The sequence below is a fragment of the Phycodurus eques genome, chromosome 5 (assembly GCF_024500275.1).
Source record: "Phycodurus eques isolate BA_2022a chromosome 5, UOR_Pequ_1.1, whole genome shotgun sequence".
Classification (NCBI taxonomy): domain Eukaryota; kingdom Metazoa; phylum Chordata; class Actinopteri; order Syngnathiformes; family Syngnathidae; genus Phycodurus; species Phycodurus eques.
In genome coordinates, this window is record NC_084529.1 from 29,385,320 (window position 1) to 29,400,495 (window position 15,176).

Sequence of the window (15,176 nt, forward strand, 5' to 3'; positions counted from 1 at the left end):
GTTCGCAGGCGCGCGCATGTCGCATTCTCGCGTGCGCGCACTCGCGAATGTTTGCGATGAGGAGGAGGAGGCGGGAAATGGCGTCCGCAGATATGGCCGATGTGTGACTACTCGCCAGCCAGCCAGCCAGCGACAGACGCAACTGGGCGAGCGGCAAGAAGGGAAGCAAGCGCACCGACATCTGGCGGCCGCCGTCGCGGGTTCCCAGCCGCCGAGCTGAAGACGCCGCGGGACGTTTTCGAAGCGCTTCCTCCATTTTCTGTGAGTAAGAGGACGCGGCGTCAACATGTGGGAGCGAAGAAGTGTTCGTCCCTCGGGTTAGCTGGTGTGCTAGCTAGCTGTTAGCCAGCGAAGGGGGCGTAGTCAAATGGCTGAAAATAGTCGTGGAAGGAAACAAAACCACGCCAGAGCGTAGCTTTGGGAAATCTTGCACTTTCTACTGCCTCGTCCAGGACACGTTTGCTTCTCAAACACACGTTTGATAGTGCTAATGTATCGATAATGTCACCATTAGGCTCTTGGTTTGTTAGCCTATAAGCTAACCGTGGCTAAACGTTAGCAACGGAACTGGCGACCCTGAACATCTGATAAATAACGGGGAAAACAAGAGTCAGTTGTTGTCACGGTCTTGTCGGCGGACTGGACGCTCCGCTGGTGCGTCAAGTTAGACAGCGGCGGGCTAACCTAAACAATCGCGGACGTCTCAGGTGTCTGAATGTTTTGTCGTAAGGGTATTCGGCGGTCCGGTCAAATGCACATTTAGGAGACGTTCACCTAGGATGGACGCAACTTAAAGTGACCGCACGTAACTTTCGGCACAATTCACACATCGGTAAACACTATGTAGTGTAGTGGTGTAGACAAGAGTGATCAACATGAGGGAATGTTGACATCGGCTGCGCCGCTCAGGAAGTGGATGCCTCAAGTGATGTGTATCGAACCCTATGTCAATATTTCCCAACCTTTGTTGAGGCAAGGCACGTATTTTACATTAGACAAATCTCATGACACACCAGCAAACAAATAGTATAGGATCCCGAAATGATAATCGTGTCTCAATTTACTCTCCGATTGTATCATCTGTCATCTGGTAGGAGAATTTAAAGTGGCACTAAGCAGGCCCAAAAATGGCATGTACATTCCACACACCACAGAGAAGAGTAATGTTAACATGCCTGCCAAATTTGAATAAAATAAATCGCTAAGTACTGTATATAAAATCAGGTTTCACAACTTGAATAATAAGCGTCAGCCTTCAGACGCTGTGGGTGTGTCGAATGGATGTGCCAAAAGGAATCACGCATACTGAGGGGGTGATAGCTTGTACAATGTAAAATCACGTTCGGAGGCTCAACTTCAAAATTGAATGGTTATTGTGGACTGTAATCCTAAAAATAAGCACACAAGTCAATTTACCCTCCTTGTTGGTGTCATAATGTCACAGCCGATGACGACAGCGGGAAGGTAGGAGGAAGCCCAGGTAGTTAGACATTCAGCACTGCCCCATTCACTTGTACCAAGTTACCCTCAAAGCCATGTTGCCTCTGAAAGTTTACAAAACTGTCCATCATGAAATGTGGACTGCAGAGTCGACTAGTGGTGTTGATGTTCAGCTTGCCATCTGCATGTCTTAAAAAGTCAATCCATCGGGGGGGGGGGGGGTTTTCCCTAATTTTTTGGGAGCTTAAAAAAATGTCACCGAGCTGTTCTGTAAATTGAGGCACCCAGCAAAGTTCCATTTTTGGGGTGTAGTCATAATAGCTTGCTAACTGCATGCGGGCTTTCATGTGTCTTGCACTGAGGAGAGGCTTCCGTCGAGCCACTCTGCCATAAAGTCCCGACTGGTAGAGTGCTGCAGTCAGTGATGTTTGACTTTCTAGAACTATCGCCGATCTCCCGACTGCATTTCTAGAGCTCAGGCACAGTGATCTTTGGGTTCTTCTTTACCTCTCTCACCAAGGCTCTTCTCCCCCAATTGCTCAGTTTGGCCAGACGGCCAGCTCGAGGAAGGATTCTGGTCGTCCCAAACATCTTCCAATTAAGGATTATGGAGGCCACTGTGTTCTTAGGAACCTTAAATGCGCAGAATCTTTTTTGTAACCTTGGCCAGATATGTGCCTTGCCACAATTCTGTCTCTGAGCTCATCAGGCAGTTCCTTTGACCTCATGATTCTCATTTAGTCTGACATGCACTGTGAGCTGTAAGGTCTTAGATAGACGGGTGTGGCTTTCCTAAGCAAGTCCAATCAGTATAATCAAACACAGCTGGACTCCAATGAAGGTGTAGAACCATCTCAAGGATGATCAGAAGAAATGGACACCACCCGAGTTAAATATTAGTGTCACAGCAAAGGGTCTGAATACTTGTGGCTGTGTCATATTTCAGTTTTTCTTTTTTAGTAAATCTGACACAATTCAGTTTTTCTTCTGTCAATATGGGGTGCTGTGTGTACATTAATGAGGGAAAAAATGAACTTAAACGATTTTAGCAAATGGCTGCACTGTAACAAAGAGTGAAAAATTGAAGGGGGTCTGAATACTTCACGTACCCACTGTATATCTCAACAATGCACCACTATATTATGTCTTTGCATATGTTTTCAGCACTTATCTTCAAACATATTTAATGTATTTCGAAACAAATCACGGATATCTGCTTAGACCCCCTTTAATTCTCTTGTCTGTCGCTAATCGTAGGTATATGATCAAAAATACAATATTTGTAATGAATAAAGGAATAATTTTTGAACCAGTGACACTAAATTGGCTAATTTCCCGGGTCACACCTGATGTTCTCTCACCGCACAGTGGTTGGGTATCGCTTACCCTAGGTAATAAAGTACATACTAAGTATCGAGACCACATTTACTCAGTTATAGTCATGTGCCTGAGTCCTGCCTGTGCTCCATACGAAGCCACTGACACGACTTCACAATTGTGCATAAAAAAGGGAACATGCAGTATAGTAGCATTTAAAATAGTCATTCTTTGCACACCACTCTACATTCTGCTCAGATTTGAAGAAGTCTTATTTGTTATTTTTGCTAGTTGACACACTACACAGTACACACGTTGTCACTTGCTGGGTGCCATCTCCATAGATGCAGAGGGTGTTCTGCAAAAATTGACATTACTTAGTTGAAATATGAATATCTGAGTAACTGTGTGTCATACACATGCAAAATGAAATAGTATTTTGTTAAAAAATAAAATGTATTTGTCAAAATTGAAACAGCATATTCAAACGGAAATAGATTCTATGACAGATCTCACAAAGCTTCCCAAATGTTCAACATGCGCACCGCTTGAAACATGCCACACGTTTTCCTTTTCGCCGACCTCAGAATTTGTTGTGCCATGTCCAAATCTGCTTTTCAGTTGGTGCGTTTGTATTACATTTCCTCAAATGCACTCTGCGAACATTTGTTTGGCTGTGCTCCAGCATATGCTCTCATACAAATTACTTTTCATGGCTCGTTAATGTCATTTTTCACCCAGAAAACCAGTAAAACATTATGCCAACTTTTTAAACATGCGTAACACATTGCATTAAAATTTGAGATCCTTTGAGCAAAAATTGCCATGTTATTTGACTATGAAATGATGCAAAAAAAACCCGAAACATTTTGGACCATGCTGTTTATTCATAATTATGCCTTTACAAATTGAATAGAGCCCATAAGCAAGTGAAAGCACCAGAGCTCTATTAGTAAAACAATGTTCATCCTCCTGATGCAGTACACTTCTACACTATTCCAGATTACAACCACTACTCAATGGAAAACATTGTTAAATTAATACATATCTGACAATGTCAGTCAAACATTCTTGGCAATGGTATAATTTTTTTAGCGTATAAATAAAACTTTCAAAACCTCTTCTCCACTTTTTTGCCAGATTCTTCTATGTGATGCTGGAGCATGATGCGGCTGAGAGTGCGTAAAGCTCCTCAGCAGCCCACCTTAGGCCGTCGAGCCCCCACGTCCCAGGCCAAAAGGAAACGCTGTCGAGTGGACGCACTCCCACTGAGAGCTCGAGGCAGAATGCAGAAGAATGAAACGGGCCTCTTGTCCACCATCAAGAAGTTTATCCGGGGGGATCCTGTTAAGGTAGACTTCAAGAGACACGCAACTGATTTCTAATGACAACTTGGGTTGAAGCTAGTAACTATTTTTAGAATAGTGTTCTACCGATTAGCCCATTGATTAATCGAGTTATCGGATACAATTTTCTTTCGCTTTGACTTTGTAATCGAGTTATTTGAACTATTCGATTAAGGTTTTTATGAAGTGGATGTACTGGGTTAGTGTTAGTCCTGAGTTCCTTTGTGGTCTCCTGGATGAGTCATTGCTGTTCTCTTGGGGTAATCTTTGTAGACTGGCTACTGTCCACTGTTCCATAATTTGTCTCTTTGAGGTTAATGTATCTCCTTATGGTTTGCTGGAATCCTAAAGCTTTAGAAATGGCTTTGTAACTAACCCTTGCCAGACTGATAGATATCAATTGCTTTATTTCTCGACGCCTCTGGAATTTCTTTGGATTGTGTCATTTTGTTGCAGCCTTTTTATTTTAATTTTTTTTGTCCGACTGGATTTTGTCAGACCGGTTCTGTTTGAGTGATTTCTTGATTGAACAGATCTGGATGTAATTAGGCTTGGGCGTTATCGGTGAAAATTAACCCAAAAATGTGATTAGCCACAATTCATTCATAATTTTAAAAGGGGGGTTATTCATTTTTCACACCGGGCCAGGTGACTTTGAATAGTTTTTTTCCCCTTAATAAATGAAATCACCATTTAAAAACAGCATTTTTAAGTTCACTTATATTTGTCTATCTACATTATTTTATCATCTTAAACGTTGAAGTGGGGAAACTATGCAAAAATATGAGAGAATGCGCCCAATACTTTCACGACACACACACACACACAGTATTTCCAGGTTGTACTGCGCGTTTCTGATTGAAGATCTTGACAATAATTTTTTGAGGACTGTCTACCATCTCAAATCATATACAGTAAAGGACAGTATGTACTCTATATGTACAATATTCCGCAGCTGTTAAGGTGCTGTAAAAGCTTTAAATTTAAACTTGGATGAAGTGGAAATTTGACCTTGGAGAGAGAGTGTAATCCCAGATTAAAACTGCAATAAAAAGCTGTGTATTATTGCACCCCGGTTTTTATAATTGACAGGTGGAGCCAAATATTCCTGCCAAGAGGAGTCGCATTGATTGCAGCGCTAAAAGCGATCTCATCACTTCAGCACCACAAACACGAGGCCATGCCAACAAAACAGTCTCTAGAGTTTGCAGAAAAAGTCCAGTTAAAGGTGCAACATCTACCCATTTAATTATACCATGAAGCAATATACGACAGTGCTGTTCTCCATGTTGAATGTTTTTTATTTTGGTTTAGATACAATAACATGCAGCAACAAAACCTTGAAACCAAACGGCAAACTAGAAGGTTCAGTTGAGGCGGCGAGCAGTCCTCCGCACACCACACTGCTGGGAACCATCCTCTCTCCTGTCTTCAACTTTTTCTCACCAGTAAACAAAACTGGTAAAACAACACACAAGTACTTAAACAACTGCTCTGTAACCCTATGTATTGTATTGTATGTACAGCCTCTGTCTTGTCCCACCGAAGTTAGCCTGTTTCACATTTGCATTTTAACTGGACACAAACATGCCCCCTATCCCCCCCACAGAGTCGACAACTTCACGGTGCAGTCAAGTGTGCGCTGTTTATCAAAAGCTAACACTGGTCTGTGCATCCTGAAAAAAACCTTGTGTGAAGCCACCACTGGCTAATAACTGTCATACAACCCCAATTGCAATAAAGTTGGGACGTTGTGTTAAACATAAATAAAAACAGAATACAATGATTTGCAAATCCTGTTCAACCTGTATTTAATTGAATACACTACAAAGACAAGATATTTCATGTTCAAACTGATCAACTTTATTGTTTTTAGCAAATAATCATTAACTTAGAATTTTATGGTATTTACACATTGTAAATGTATGTCGGTTTTTGATGCAGTGCCGCCTGAGGGATCGAAGGTCACGGGCATTCAACGTTGGTTTTCGGCCTTGCTGCTTACATGCAGTGATTTCTCCAGATTCTCTGAACCTTTTGATGATGTTATGGACCGTAGATTATGAAATCGCTAAATTCCTTGCAATTGTACATGGAGGAACACTGTCCTTAAACTGTTCGACTATTTTCTCACACAGTTGTTGACAAAGAGGTAAACCTCCTTTTCTACCAAATCATGGCACCCACCTTTTCCCAATTAGCTTTTTCACTTGTGGGATGTTCCAAATAGCCGTTTGATGGGGATTCCTCAACTGTCTGTCTTTTTTGCCACCTGTCCCAGCTTTTTCGGAACGTGTTGCAGCCATAAAATTCTAAGTTAATGATTATTTGCCAAAAACAAAGTGTATCAGTTTGAACATTAAATGTCATGTATTCTATTAAATATAGGTTGAACATGATTTGCAAATCATTGTATTCTGTTTTTATTTATGTTTAACACAACGTCCCAAATTCATTGGAATTGAGGTTGTACAACAGTGGGGTGGAAGTGCAGAATAGCATTAAAAAAAAAAAAAAGGCAATTAACAAAAGGTTTACTTAGTTGTGTAATTTCATACTTGGGTGAGCACTATTTGTATAGAAACAGTAAAAAGTCATTTTTCCACAACATGTCCCTTTTAAAGTAATGTATGCTTTATTGTAGCCACGCCTGGTTCAGACTCTCCTGGCCAAGCCGTGGAGGCAGAGGAGATCATGAAGCAGCTGGACATCGAGCAGGCCGAGGAAATGCCCAGTAGCACACTTACATCCTCTGAGGGCATCACCGCTTGTCACGGCACACCCCTGTTGCCGCAGAGGCTGCAGATGAGCGCCGACTCCACCGTAGAGGACGGAGAGATTGTGGCTGAAAGTGACATGCCGGCATTGACAGGTACAACCAAATGGCTCAATTAGTTAAAAAAGAAGAAAAAAAAGCCTGTTCTTATATTTAATCATTTGTTCCACTAGAAGGGCCAGCTCTTATTGTGAGGGCTAACCTTCTTCCCTGAGGAAAACCACTTAATTTTGAGCATTACCACCACCATATTACTGACATGCATTTAAAAACGATTGCATAAGTGTACCACCAGTGCCACCATCATATAAACGTATCGTTTATGATTATTCACACTACAATGTATTTCCTAGCAAAACAAACCAATTGACCTATTTAAAATCATATTCCCCAACAGAACATGGATAAATCCTTTTAGTATATTGGTAGAAGGATGATGAGGATGGAGCTGCCAGGCAAGAGAGCGAGAGGAAGACCAAAGAGAAGGTTGATGGATGTAGTGAAGGAAGACAACAAGGCAGTTGGTTTTAGAGAGGAGGATGTAGGAGCTCGGCTTACGTGGAAAAGGATAGCACGCTGTTGCGACCAACAACACCCGAAAGGAAGAGATGATGATATATTTTGTTTTTGTTTTTTTCCTATGCAATCCTCTTCAAAGGAGACTGGGCTTTTTAACTTTGTACATATCTTTGTCTCTGCTGTACACAGGGTTGGGACATGGGACAAGGGTTACTTTAAAGATAGATTTGCTAGCTTCGTAACAAAGTTATTAAAACCTTTGCACATGACTCTGTTTGTAATAACGAGTGAAATGAAAATTAGAGACAAATTAGGCCAGCAATCTTTGTAGTTAGCAGTTATGAGTTTTGAAAGTACTCAAAATTATTTCAATTCATTCCATCACAAATAGCTATTTTACAGATTCACTTGTTGCAAACAGAAGAAAAAAAAAGATGCATAAATTGGGGGGGGGGGGAATAAGCCCTACAATATACTACATCCTATTTTCCATGAATACAGGAATAATCATGTATAAGGGGTGTCCTCCATTGCAATGTAACATGCATTTGTACACAAAACCAGTAGTAATGTCATAATTACAGTAAATATTTCTATGGTCTATAAAAATAAAACAATGAAGTGGAAAAACAGTAAGTGTGGCGGAAACTGAGAGCGCCTTGTGCCACATGACGACGTATTCTTACGCCGCTGCGCACGCAATTCATAATCGCAAAACATCGTATTTCGGGACCGTCGTAAACCGAAGACCCCTGTACTCTCTGATAATAGTTTTGATCATCTCTTCTACATTTAAACCATTTAACTTGTATATCATCTCTTCATACATGTGATCATAAAAGTATATCATCATCTTTTGTGTCTCCAACAGCTCCTCCTGGTTGTTTACCAGATGGCAGCTATCCACACACGTTACCCTCCGTCCCCGCAGAGCCGTCGTACGAGGAAGACTGGGAGGTGTTTGATCCGTAAGTACATCCAACTTACGGCACAAAAATTAGATCAGCCTCCCATTACATCGCATTGCAGCCGATCTTTGCACGCTACTATGTTACATTAGCGGTATGTCCATCATTGAATGAGATAATTGCCGATGGCAGCCAGTGGAGTAATGTTGAAGTGACTCTCATTTCATGCGAGGAAAGAGTCAGCCTAGGCTGACAAAAGTACACCGTTTAACATTTGTATTATTTATGTATTATTGTTGACTTTGTTCGTGGAGTTTACTCTGCATACAGTGAATGTGGGTTGTTTCATGTGTTCCGTGAATATGAGCACAGCCAAATCACTTGAAATGTAACTAATTGAGGCTACCCCCCCGCCCCCCCGAAAGATGCCACGAGATGGCAGCAAAGCCCTTAAAATGGAGAGGATTATAAAGCACCAAAGCCACCCATTTAGCATGTATACAATCATGAACCCATGTTACAGAAACAAACTGTATACAGTAGGTATATCATTCAACACAAACAAACCACCTTTACATGAAGCTCATTAACAGTAGCATACTAGCCTAAATAACTCAGTAGCATAAGATGGCATGGCATCACACATGAGCACACAAGCAATTTAATGACTTATTACTTTGTATTAAGACATCAAACTGACATTTTGGTATCTACACGCAGTAATACATTTTAGGAAATAAAGGCAAACCGTAACTGCAAAGTATACTACACCGGCTGTCATTAGTGGCTGCATTGGTAGAGACGAAGAAACACACTATATTGCCAAAAGTATTCGCTCACCTGCCTTGACTCACATATGAAGTGATATCCCTTTCTAAATCCATATGGTTTACTATGATGTTGGTCTACCCCTTGCAGCTATAACAGCTTCAACTCTTCATTTCAGGATTTCAACAAGGTTTAGGGGTGAGTTGATGGGATTTTTTTTGCCCATTCTTTCAAGTGCATATTTGTGAGGTCACACACACAGATGTTGGAGGAGAAGGCCTGGCTCACTGCCCACTCAAAATCAAACCAAAGGTGTTCTGTTGGGTTGATGGCAGGACTCCGTGCAGGCCAGTCAAGTTCTTCCAGACCAAATTCTCTCATCCATGTCTTTATGGACCTTGCTTTGCGCACTGGTGAACAGACATGTTGGAACAGGAAGGGGTAATCCTCAAACTGTTTGACTGTCGAACGTCTCTTGATATGCTGAAGCATCCAGAGTTCCTTTCACTGGAGCTCAGGGCCTAATATTTTGGATATTTCCAACTTGGTGGGAACAGTTTGGAGTTGGCCACTTCCCGTTCCAACATGCCTGTGTATCAATGCACAAATCAAGGTTCATAAAGACACAGATGAGAGCGTTTGCTGTGGATGAACTTGACTGGTCTGCGCAATCCTGACCTCAATCCTATAGAAGAACACTTTTGGATGAATTAGAGCAGAGACTGAGAGCCAGGCCTTCTCATGTGTGTAACCTCACAAATGCGCTTCTGGAAAAATCATCATAAATTTCCCTTAAACACACTCCTGGAAAACCTTCCCAGAAGAGTTTAAGATGTTATAACTGCAGAGGGTGGACCAATGTCATATTAAAGCCTATGGATTAAGAATGGGATCTCACTTAAATTAATATCTGAGTCAAGGCAGGTGACCAAACAATTTTGGCAAAGGGGTGTAGTTTCAATTTTGATACCAAGATTCCACCAGATGGCGCCAAAGTAATTTTATTAGTTTGACACGTGCACAAAAATATTGTAGACAGATTTTCGGCTGATAAAGGATAGCAGGTTAAAAACAATCTACGAATGATCAAATGCTGAACTACCAATAATCATTCCAATAGATCATATATATGTATATATATATATATATGTGTGCATTAAATAAGAGTTTATAAATAACATAATTTATAAATAAGAGAACTTTTACCTGCACTGTAAATACAACTGAATGATGCATGTCAAATCTAGTTATTATTATTATGATTATTAATCAGTTTATTTGAAAGTTGAAGCGGATATTACATTCTCGTAATCGTCGTACTCAAAGCGTATCTAAAGTTATAAATATAACACATTAAAATGATGGAACTCGGAATTCAACAAGTGAACAAGTGCCCGATGGTTAATAGTTACCATTCAAATGTAACTGGCTTTATTTTGTGGCGTCTGCTTTGAAGGTACTTCTTCATCAAGCACGTGCCACCTTTGACAGAGGAGCAGCTGACACGCAAACCAGCACTACCTTTGAAGACACGCAGTACGCCTGAGTTTTCTCTTGTCCTCGACTTGGTAAGCAGCCAATGGCCTCTTTTGTACTTCGGGTCCTCTTACAAAGCAACTCGATCAGTTTTTCATTGTGTACTTTTTTCAGGATGAAACGCTGGTTCACTGCAGTTTGAACGAGCTGGAAGATGCGGCGCTTACGTTCCCTGTGCTCTTTCAGGATGTGATATACCAGGTAAGAACTAACTGTCTATATGTGCACGTTTTATTTCTTGTTGCTCTTCTTAACCGTTCTTCTGTTTTTGTTTTGTTTTTTGTTTTTTTTTCCTTTTGTAGGTGTATGTGCGATTAAGGCCATTTTTCCGAGAGTTTCTCGAGCGCATGTCTCAAATGTATGAGGTAAGGCTTTCTCTTCACACCAGCTTAACTCAAGCTGCTCTTCGTTTATCACGTTTTCGTCCTTTGCCATATTTCAGATTATCCTCTTCACGGCATCAAAGAAAGTGTACGCCGACAAGTTGCTCAACATCCTCGATCCCAAAAAGCAGCTGGTCAGGTCAGTGAAGAAATTAAAAACAATATACATATAGTATGTGGACAAAAGTATGAAGTACAAATGGAAGAAAAGAGAGTTGGTCTCTGATGAGGGACCGGAGAGACGTCACAATCTGCTCGAATTAATACCAAAGAGATTTGATGGGGTTCTTCCACAACAAGGTCATCTAGGCAAGCCAAGTTGGAAGCAAGATGATGAAAATGTAAGATTTACCAGGAGCAAAAGAGTCTCATCTAATCTCGATTGGTTGGTTGATCAAAATGTGTCTGAATATTTCTAGTCAACAGAGAGCATCTTTGTGTGTGTGTGTTTGTTTGTTTTTATTTTTTGTTTTTTATTCGTTTTTTCCTAGGCACCGTCTATTTCGTGAGCACTGTGTGTGTGTCCAAGGAAATTATATAAAAGACCTCAACATTTTGGGACGGGATCTTTCCAAGACGATAATCATCGATAACTCACCACAAGCCTTCGCCTATCAGGTACCAAGTGTGACCGCTTTTTTTGTGGGTCAGATAGTCAGTGATTGCGGTTCCGTCCTAAAACGGATTAGACGCACACCTGGTGCACGTGCACTCTCATTATTGGACAGATGGTAACAAGGCAAACCCATAATAAGCACCTTCATAGACGAGCTGCGCAGCCACAATCTCACACCCAGGGACTCAATGCGCAGAATGGCTAATGGTTAGCCAGTTAACAGGCAGCCGGTAAGCTGAGCTAACAACCGCAAATTTACAGTCCCATCCATTGACCCATACGTCACTCGTCAGGCAAGGCTCCAACCTTTTAAAGCCACATACATTCAGAGTCCCAGATATCATAGTGTAGAATGTGACGATGGTGGCCCCAAGTGGACAAAAATAATATTTGCACCTTTGCGTACATATTTTGTATTGTTGTTTAATAATGCAATGTCATTTTTTTCCCCCCAATTAGTTGAATAATTGGTTGGATAATCAGTAGAATATTAAATTATAAAAATATTCTGTAGCTGCAGCCTTAGTCGGAAATGCTGAACAAGTTTAACATGATAATCGGTCAAGGTAATCTTGAGTAGAGTAGAGGTGCCACTGTGAATCGAGAACTACCGTCAATCGATTATCAAATTAATAGACAACTATTTTGATAATTCATTAACTGTTTTCAGCCATTGATCAACTTCAAATTGTCCAAATCCTCTGATTTAAACCACTTAACAGTAAATAGTCAGTGATTTCTGTAGTCCTTCATGAAAGCAGGCTGATTACCTTTGTGTTTAGCCGAAATAAGACATCTGTGAACATCTGCGTTTACTTTGGAAAACAACGATCAACGTTTTCCCTATTTTATGACGTGTAACCACCCAGTAACTGCGTCATAATCAATTCGGAAAAGAACCATCCGGACTGTTATGGCGGCAAAGTTCAAAAGGCAGCATTTGTGATGGTATGGGGCTGTGTTAGTGCCAATGGCAACTTACACATCTGTGAAGGCACCATTCATGCTGAAAGGTACATACAGGTTTTGGAGAAACATTTGCTGCCATCTTTTTCATGGACGCCCCTGCTTATTTCAGCAAGACAGTGCCAAGCCACATTCTGCACGTGTTACAACAGCGCGGCTTCGTAGTAAAAGAGTGCCGGTACTCGACTGGCCTGCCTGCACTTCAGACCTGTCTCCCAATGAAAATGTGCGGCGCGTTACAAAGCGTAAAATACGACAACGGAGACCCCGGACTGTTGAACGGCTGAAGCTGTACATCGAGCAAGAATGGGAAAGAATTTCATCTACAAAGCTTCAACAATTAGTGTCCCCAGTTCCCAAACGTTTATTGAATATTGTTAAAAGAAAAGGTGATGTAACGCAGTGGTAAACATGACCCTGCCCCAGCTTTTTGGGAACGTGTTGCAGCCATGAAATTCTAAGTTTATGATTATTTGCTAAAAACTATCAAGTTTATCAGTTTGAACATTAAATATCGTGTCTTTGTCGAGTATTCAATTAAATATAGGTTGAACATGATTTGCAAATCATTGTATTCTGTTTTTATTTATGTTTAACACAACGTGTGGGGTTGTAGTAGCCCGTCCTTCACATTAATCAGCACCCAAGTAGCAGCTCTGTTTCGAAAGGTTGGCTAGTACATCACTCCCTCTTCTGGTACTGCTGAATTGTTTATTTACTTTTGTTTAATCATTAAACAACCTCAAATAAACAACAATAATTGGTTAATTAACAGTCACCATAAAAATGATTTTGCAATATACTTTGATGCAAAATAAGCTTTTATCTGATCATTCGATTAATGGATAGAATAATCGATAGTGACGGCCCTAAAAGAGGAAAAATGCTCAAATATCACCATTTTCAGTATTTTTTTGTGCCCTGCTTGACTAATTTTGTCATCAGCTCTCCAATGGGATCCCGATCGAGAGCTGGTTCGTGGATAGAAATGACAGCGAGCTTCTCAAGCTGGTTCCTTTCCTGGAGAAGCTGGTGGAGCTGGTAGGAGTTGACACTCAACATCGTATACAGTGAACCCCCGCGTAGTCGCAATAGCAATATTGCTTGGTGGTATCTTGTTGCCAAGGAAACAATTTGCAGTGCGTTGAGGAGCTTCATGTAAGCAAAAGTAGTCCTTTGCCACCATCTTATGGCATCTAAAGGTAATAATAGGTAATCACAAACTATTTTGTGCTGGCTTTCAATTACTCTGGGATATCCCCCGCCAAATGCAAGGGTTCACTGTACATCATTTTTCTCCTCCCCTCAAAACACCCGTTTTGCATTGATGTCACGTTCATTTCCTCTCAGAACGACGATGTCCGGCCGCATATCAGAGAGCGCTTTCGCTTGCACGACCTCTTGCCTTCAGACTGAGCAGCTGGCATCCGCCATTGGATCAGCGTGGGAAAGCCCCTCCCCCCACCCCACCAAGGAAGGATGTATACAGTGGATTTCTTGACAGACTTTGATTTTTCTAAAAAAAAAAAAAAAACAACAACAACAAAAACAATGCAAAAAAGAGTGAAATGGATGTTTTATGCAGAGACACTCACACATGACTGAACTGCTCGCATCAATGAAGGTGTTTTGTCTGCCATTTTGGATCGACTAAACTGAATGTGTTTGTGTTGGATTCTCTTGTCGCAAAATGGTCAGTCAGACTTGTATTATAATTACTATTTTCTTGTAAATATGTGTACAGATTGTTTTTTTTTTTTTTCCCCTCCGAGATTTTTAAGTCTTATGTTCAGGTTTTAGTATGAATACTTCGACTCTGCTGTTATTTTTTTTTTTAAAGGATTATATTAGTGTTTTGTTTGCAGTATGCCTGCTTTACTTCTGTGATGCTTTACTCAATTAATTACATGCAGTTGTTTGTTTATAAGGTGCAGTTTAAAAAAAAAAAAATGTTTCTGAAACAATATTTTAAGATTCTGTAATGTAAGCTAGACTAGCCTCTAAACAGAATACAAAGCCATAATGGCCAATCCCTCATTTGGAGATTTGTATTTGCCACCTTGATCGTCCATGATGATGATGTTGATGATGATGATGATGATGACGAAGGGCTTTGGCATCCAGCCCTTTTGTAAGATGATGTCAGACCCGTCACTTTTCTAAACGGGTTTGTTGACGCTTCAGTTTGAGGAGGGGGGAACAAAAATGACATAACACCAGCCATTGCTTTGGATTCCAGTTTTCTGGGACATCTATGTGGGATCTTTATGATGTTGGCGTTACAACCAAGTTTTATTGACTCTTGAATGATCAATCATGTTGTATTCAGTGTTATTCAATGGTTTTCCATGAAAATAAATATGTTTTTATAGCACTCTAGACCTGCATAGATTTTGTACAGGTGGACGAGTAAACCGGGGAAACGCGAGGGACTAGTGGTTTGCGGAATTCGTATCTCTTCTCCAGCCTTCCTGTGTGGCGTTTGCGTTCCCTGGGGCTTTTCTCAGCTTCCTTGCACATCCCAAAAACATGCACGCACGTTAGGTCGTGCGTGCAGGTTCACGGAAGACTAAATTGTCCATAGGTGTGAATGCTTCTTAG

General features: G+C 41.0%; 1 protein-coding gene across 1 annotated transcript; it reads left to right on the forward strand.

Annotated features, from left to right (window-relative positions):
• Nucleotides 1-23: 23 nt before the first annotated feature.
• ctdspl2a (CTD (carboxy-terminal domain, RNA polymerase II, polypeptide A) small phosphatase like 2a) lies at nucleotides 24-14,954 on the forward strand. The gene is made up of 13 exons (XM_061676143.1): nucleotides 24-261; nucleotides 3,898-4,109; nucleotides 5,196-5,331; nucleotides 5,418-5,564; nucleotides 6,748-6,975; nucleotides 8,270-8,366; nucleotides 10,531-10,642; nucleotides 10,725-10,811; nucleotides 10,913-10,975; nucleotides 11,053-11,132; nucleotides 11,485-11,611; nucleotides 13,521-13,616; nucleotides 13,926-14,954. The coding sequence occupies exons 2-13, from the start codon at nucleotides 3,921-3,923 to the stop codon at nucleotides 13,989-13,991; spliced, it is 1,428 nt and encodes a 475-aa protein (XP_061532127.1). The 5' UTR covers nucleotides 24-261; nucleotides 3,898-3,920; the 3' UTR covers nucleotides 13,992-14,954.
• Nucleotides 14,955-15,176: the final 222 nt, after the last annotated feature.

What these genes read in the sequence shown, in the direction of transcription:
- ctdspl2a (XM_061676143.1), top strand. Translation starts at nt 3,921, where the DNA reads ATGATGCGGCTGAGAGTGCGTAAAGCTCCTCAGCAGCCCACCTTAGGC. An exon ending in CTCACCAGTAAACAAAACTG is followed by an intron (nt 5,565 to 6,747) that starts GTAAAACAACAC and finishes GCTTTATTGTAG; the next exon opens with CCACGCCTGGTTCAGACTCT. An exon ending in TGACATGCCGGCATTGACAG is followed by an intron (nt 6,976 to 8,269) that starts GTACAACCAAAT and finishes TGTCTCCAACAG; the next exon opens with CTCCTCCTGGTTGTTTACCA.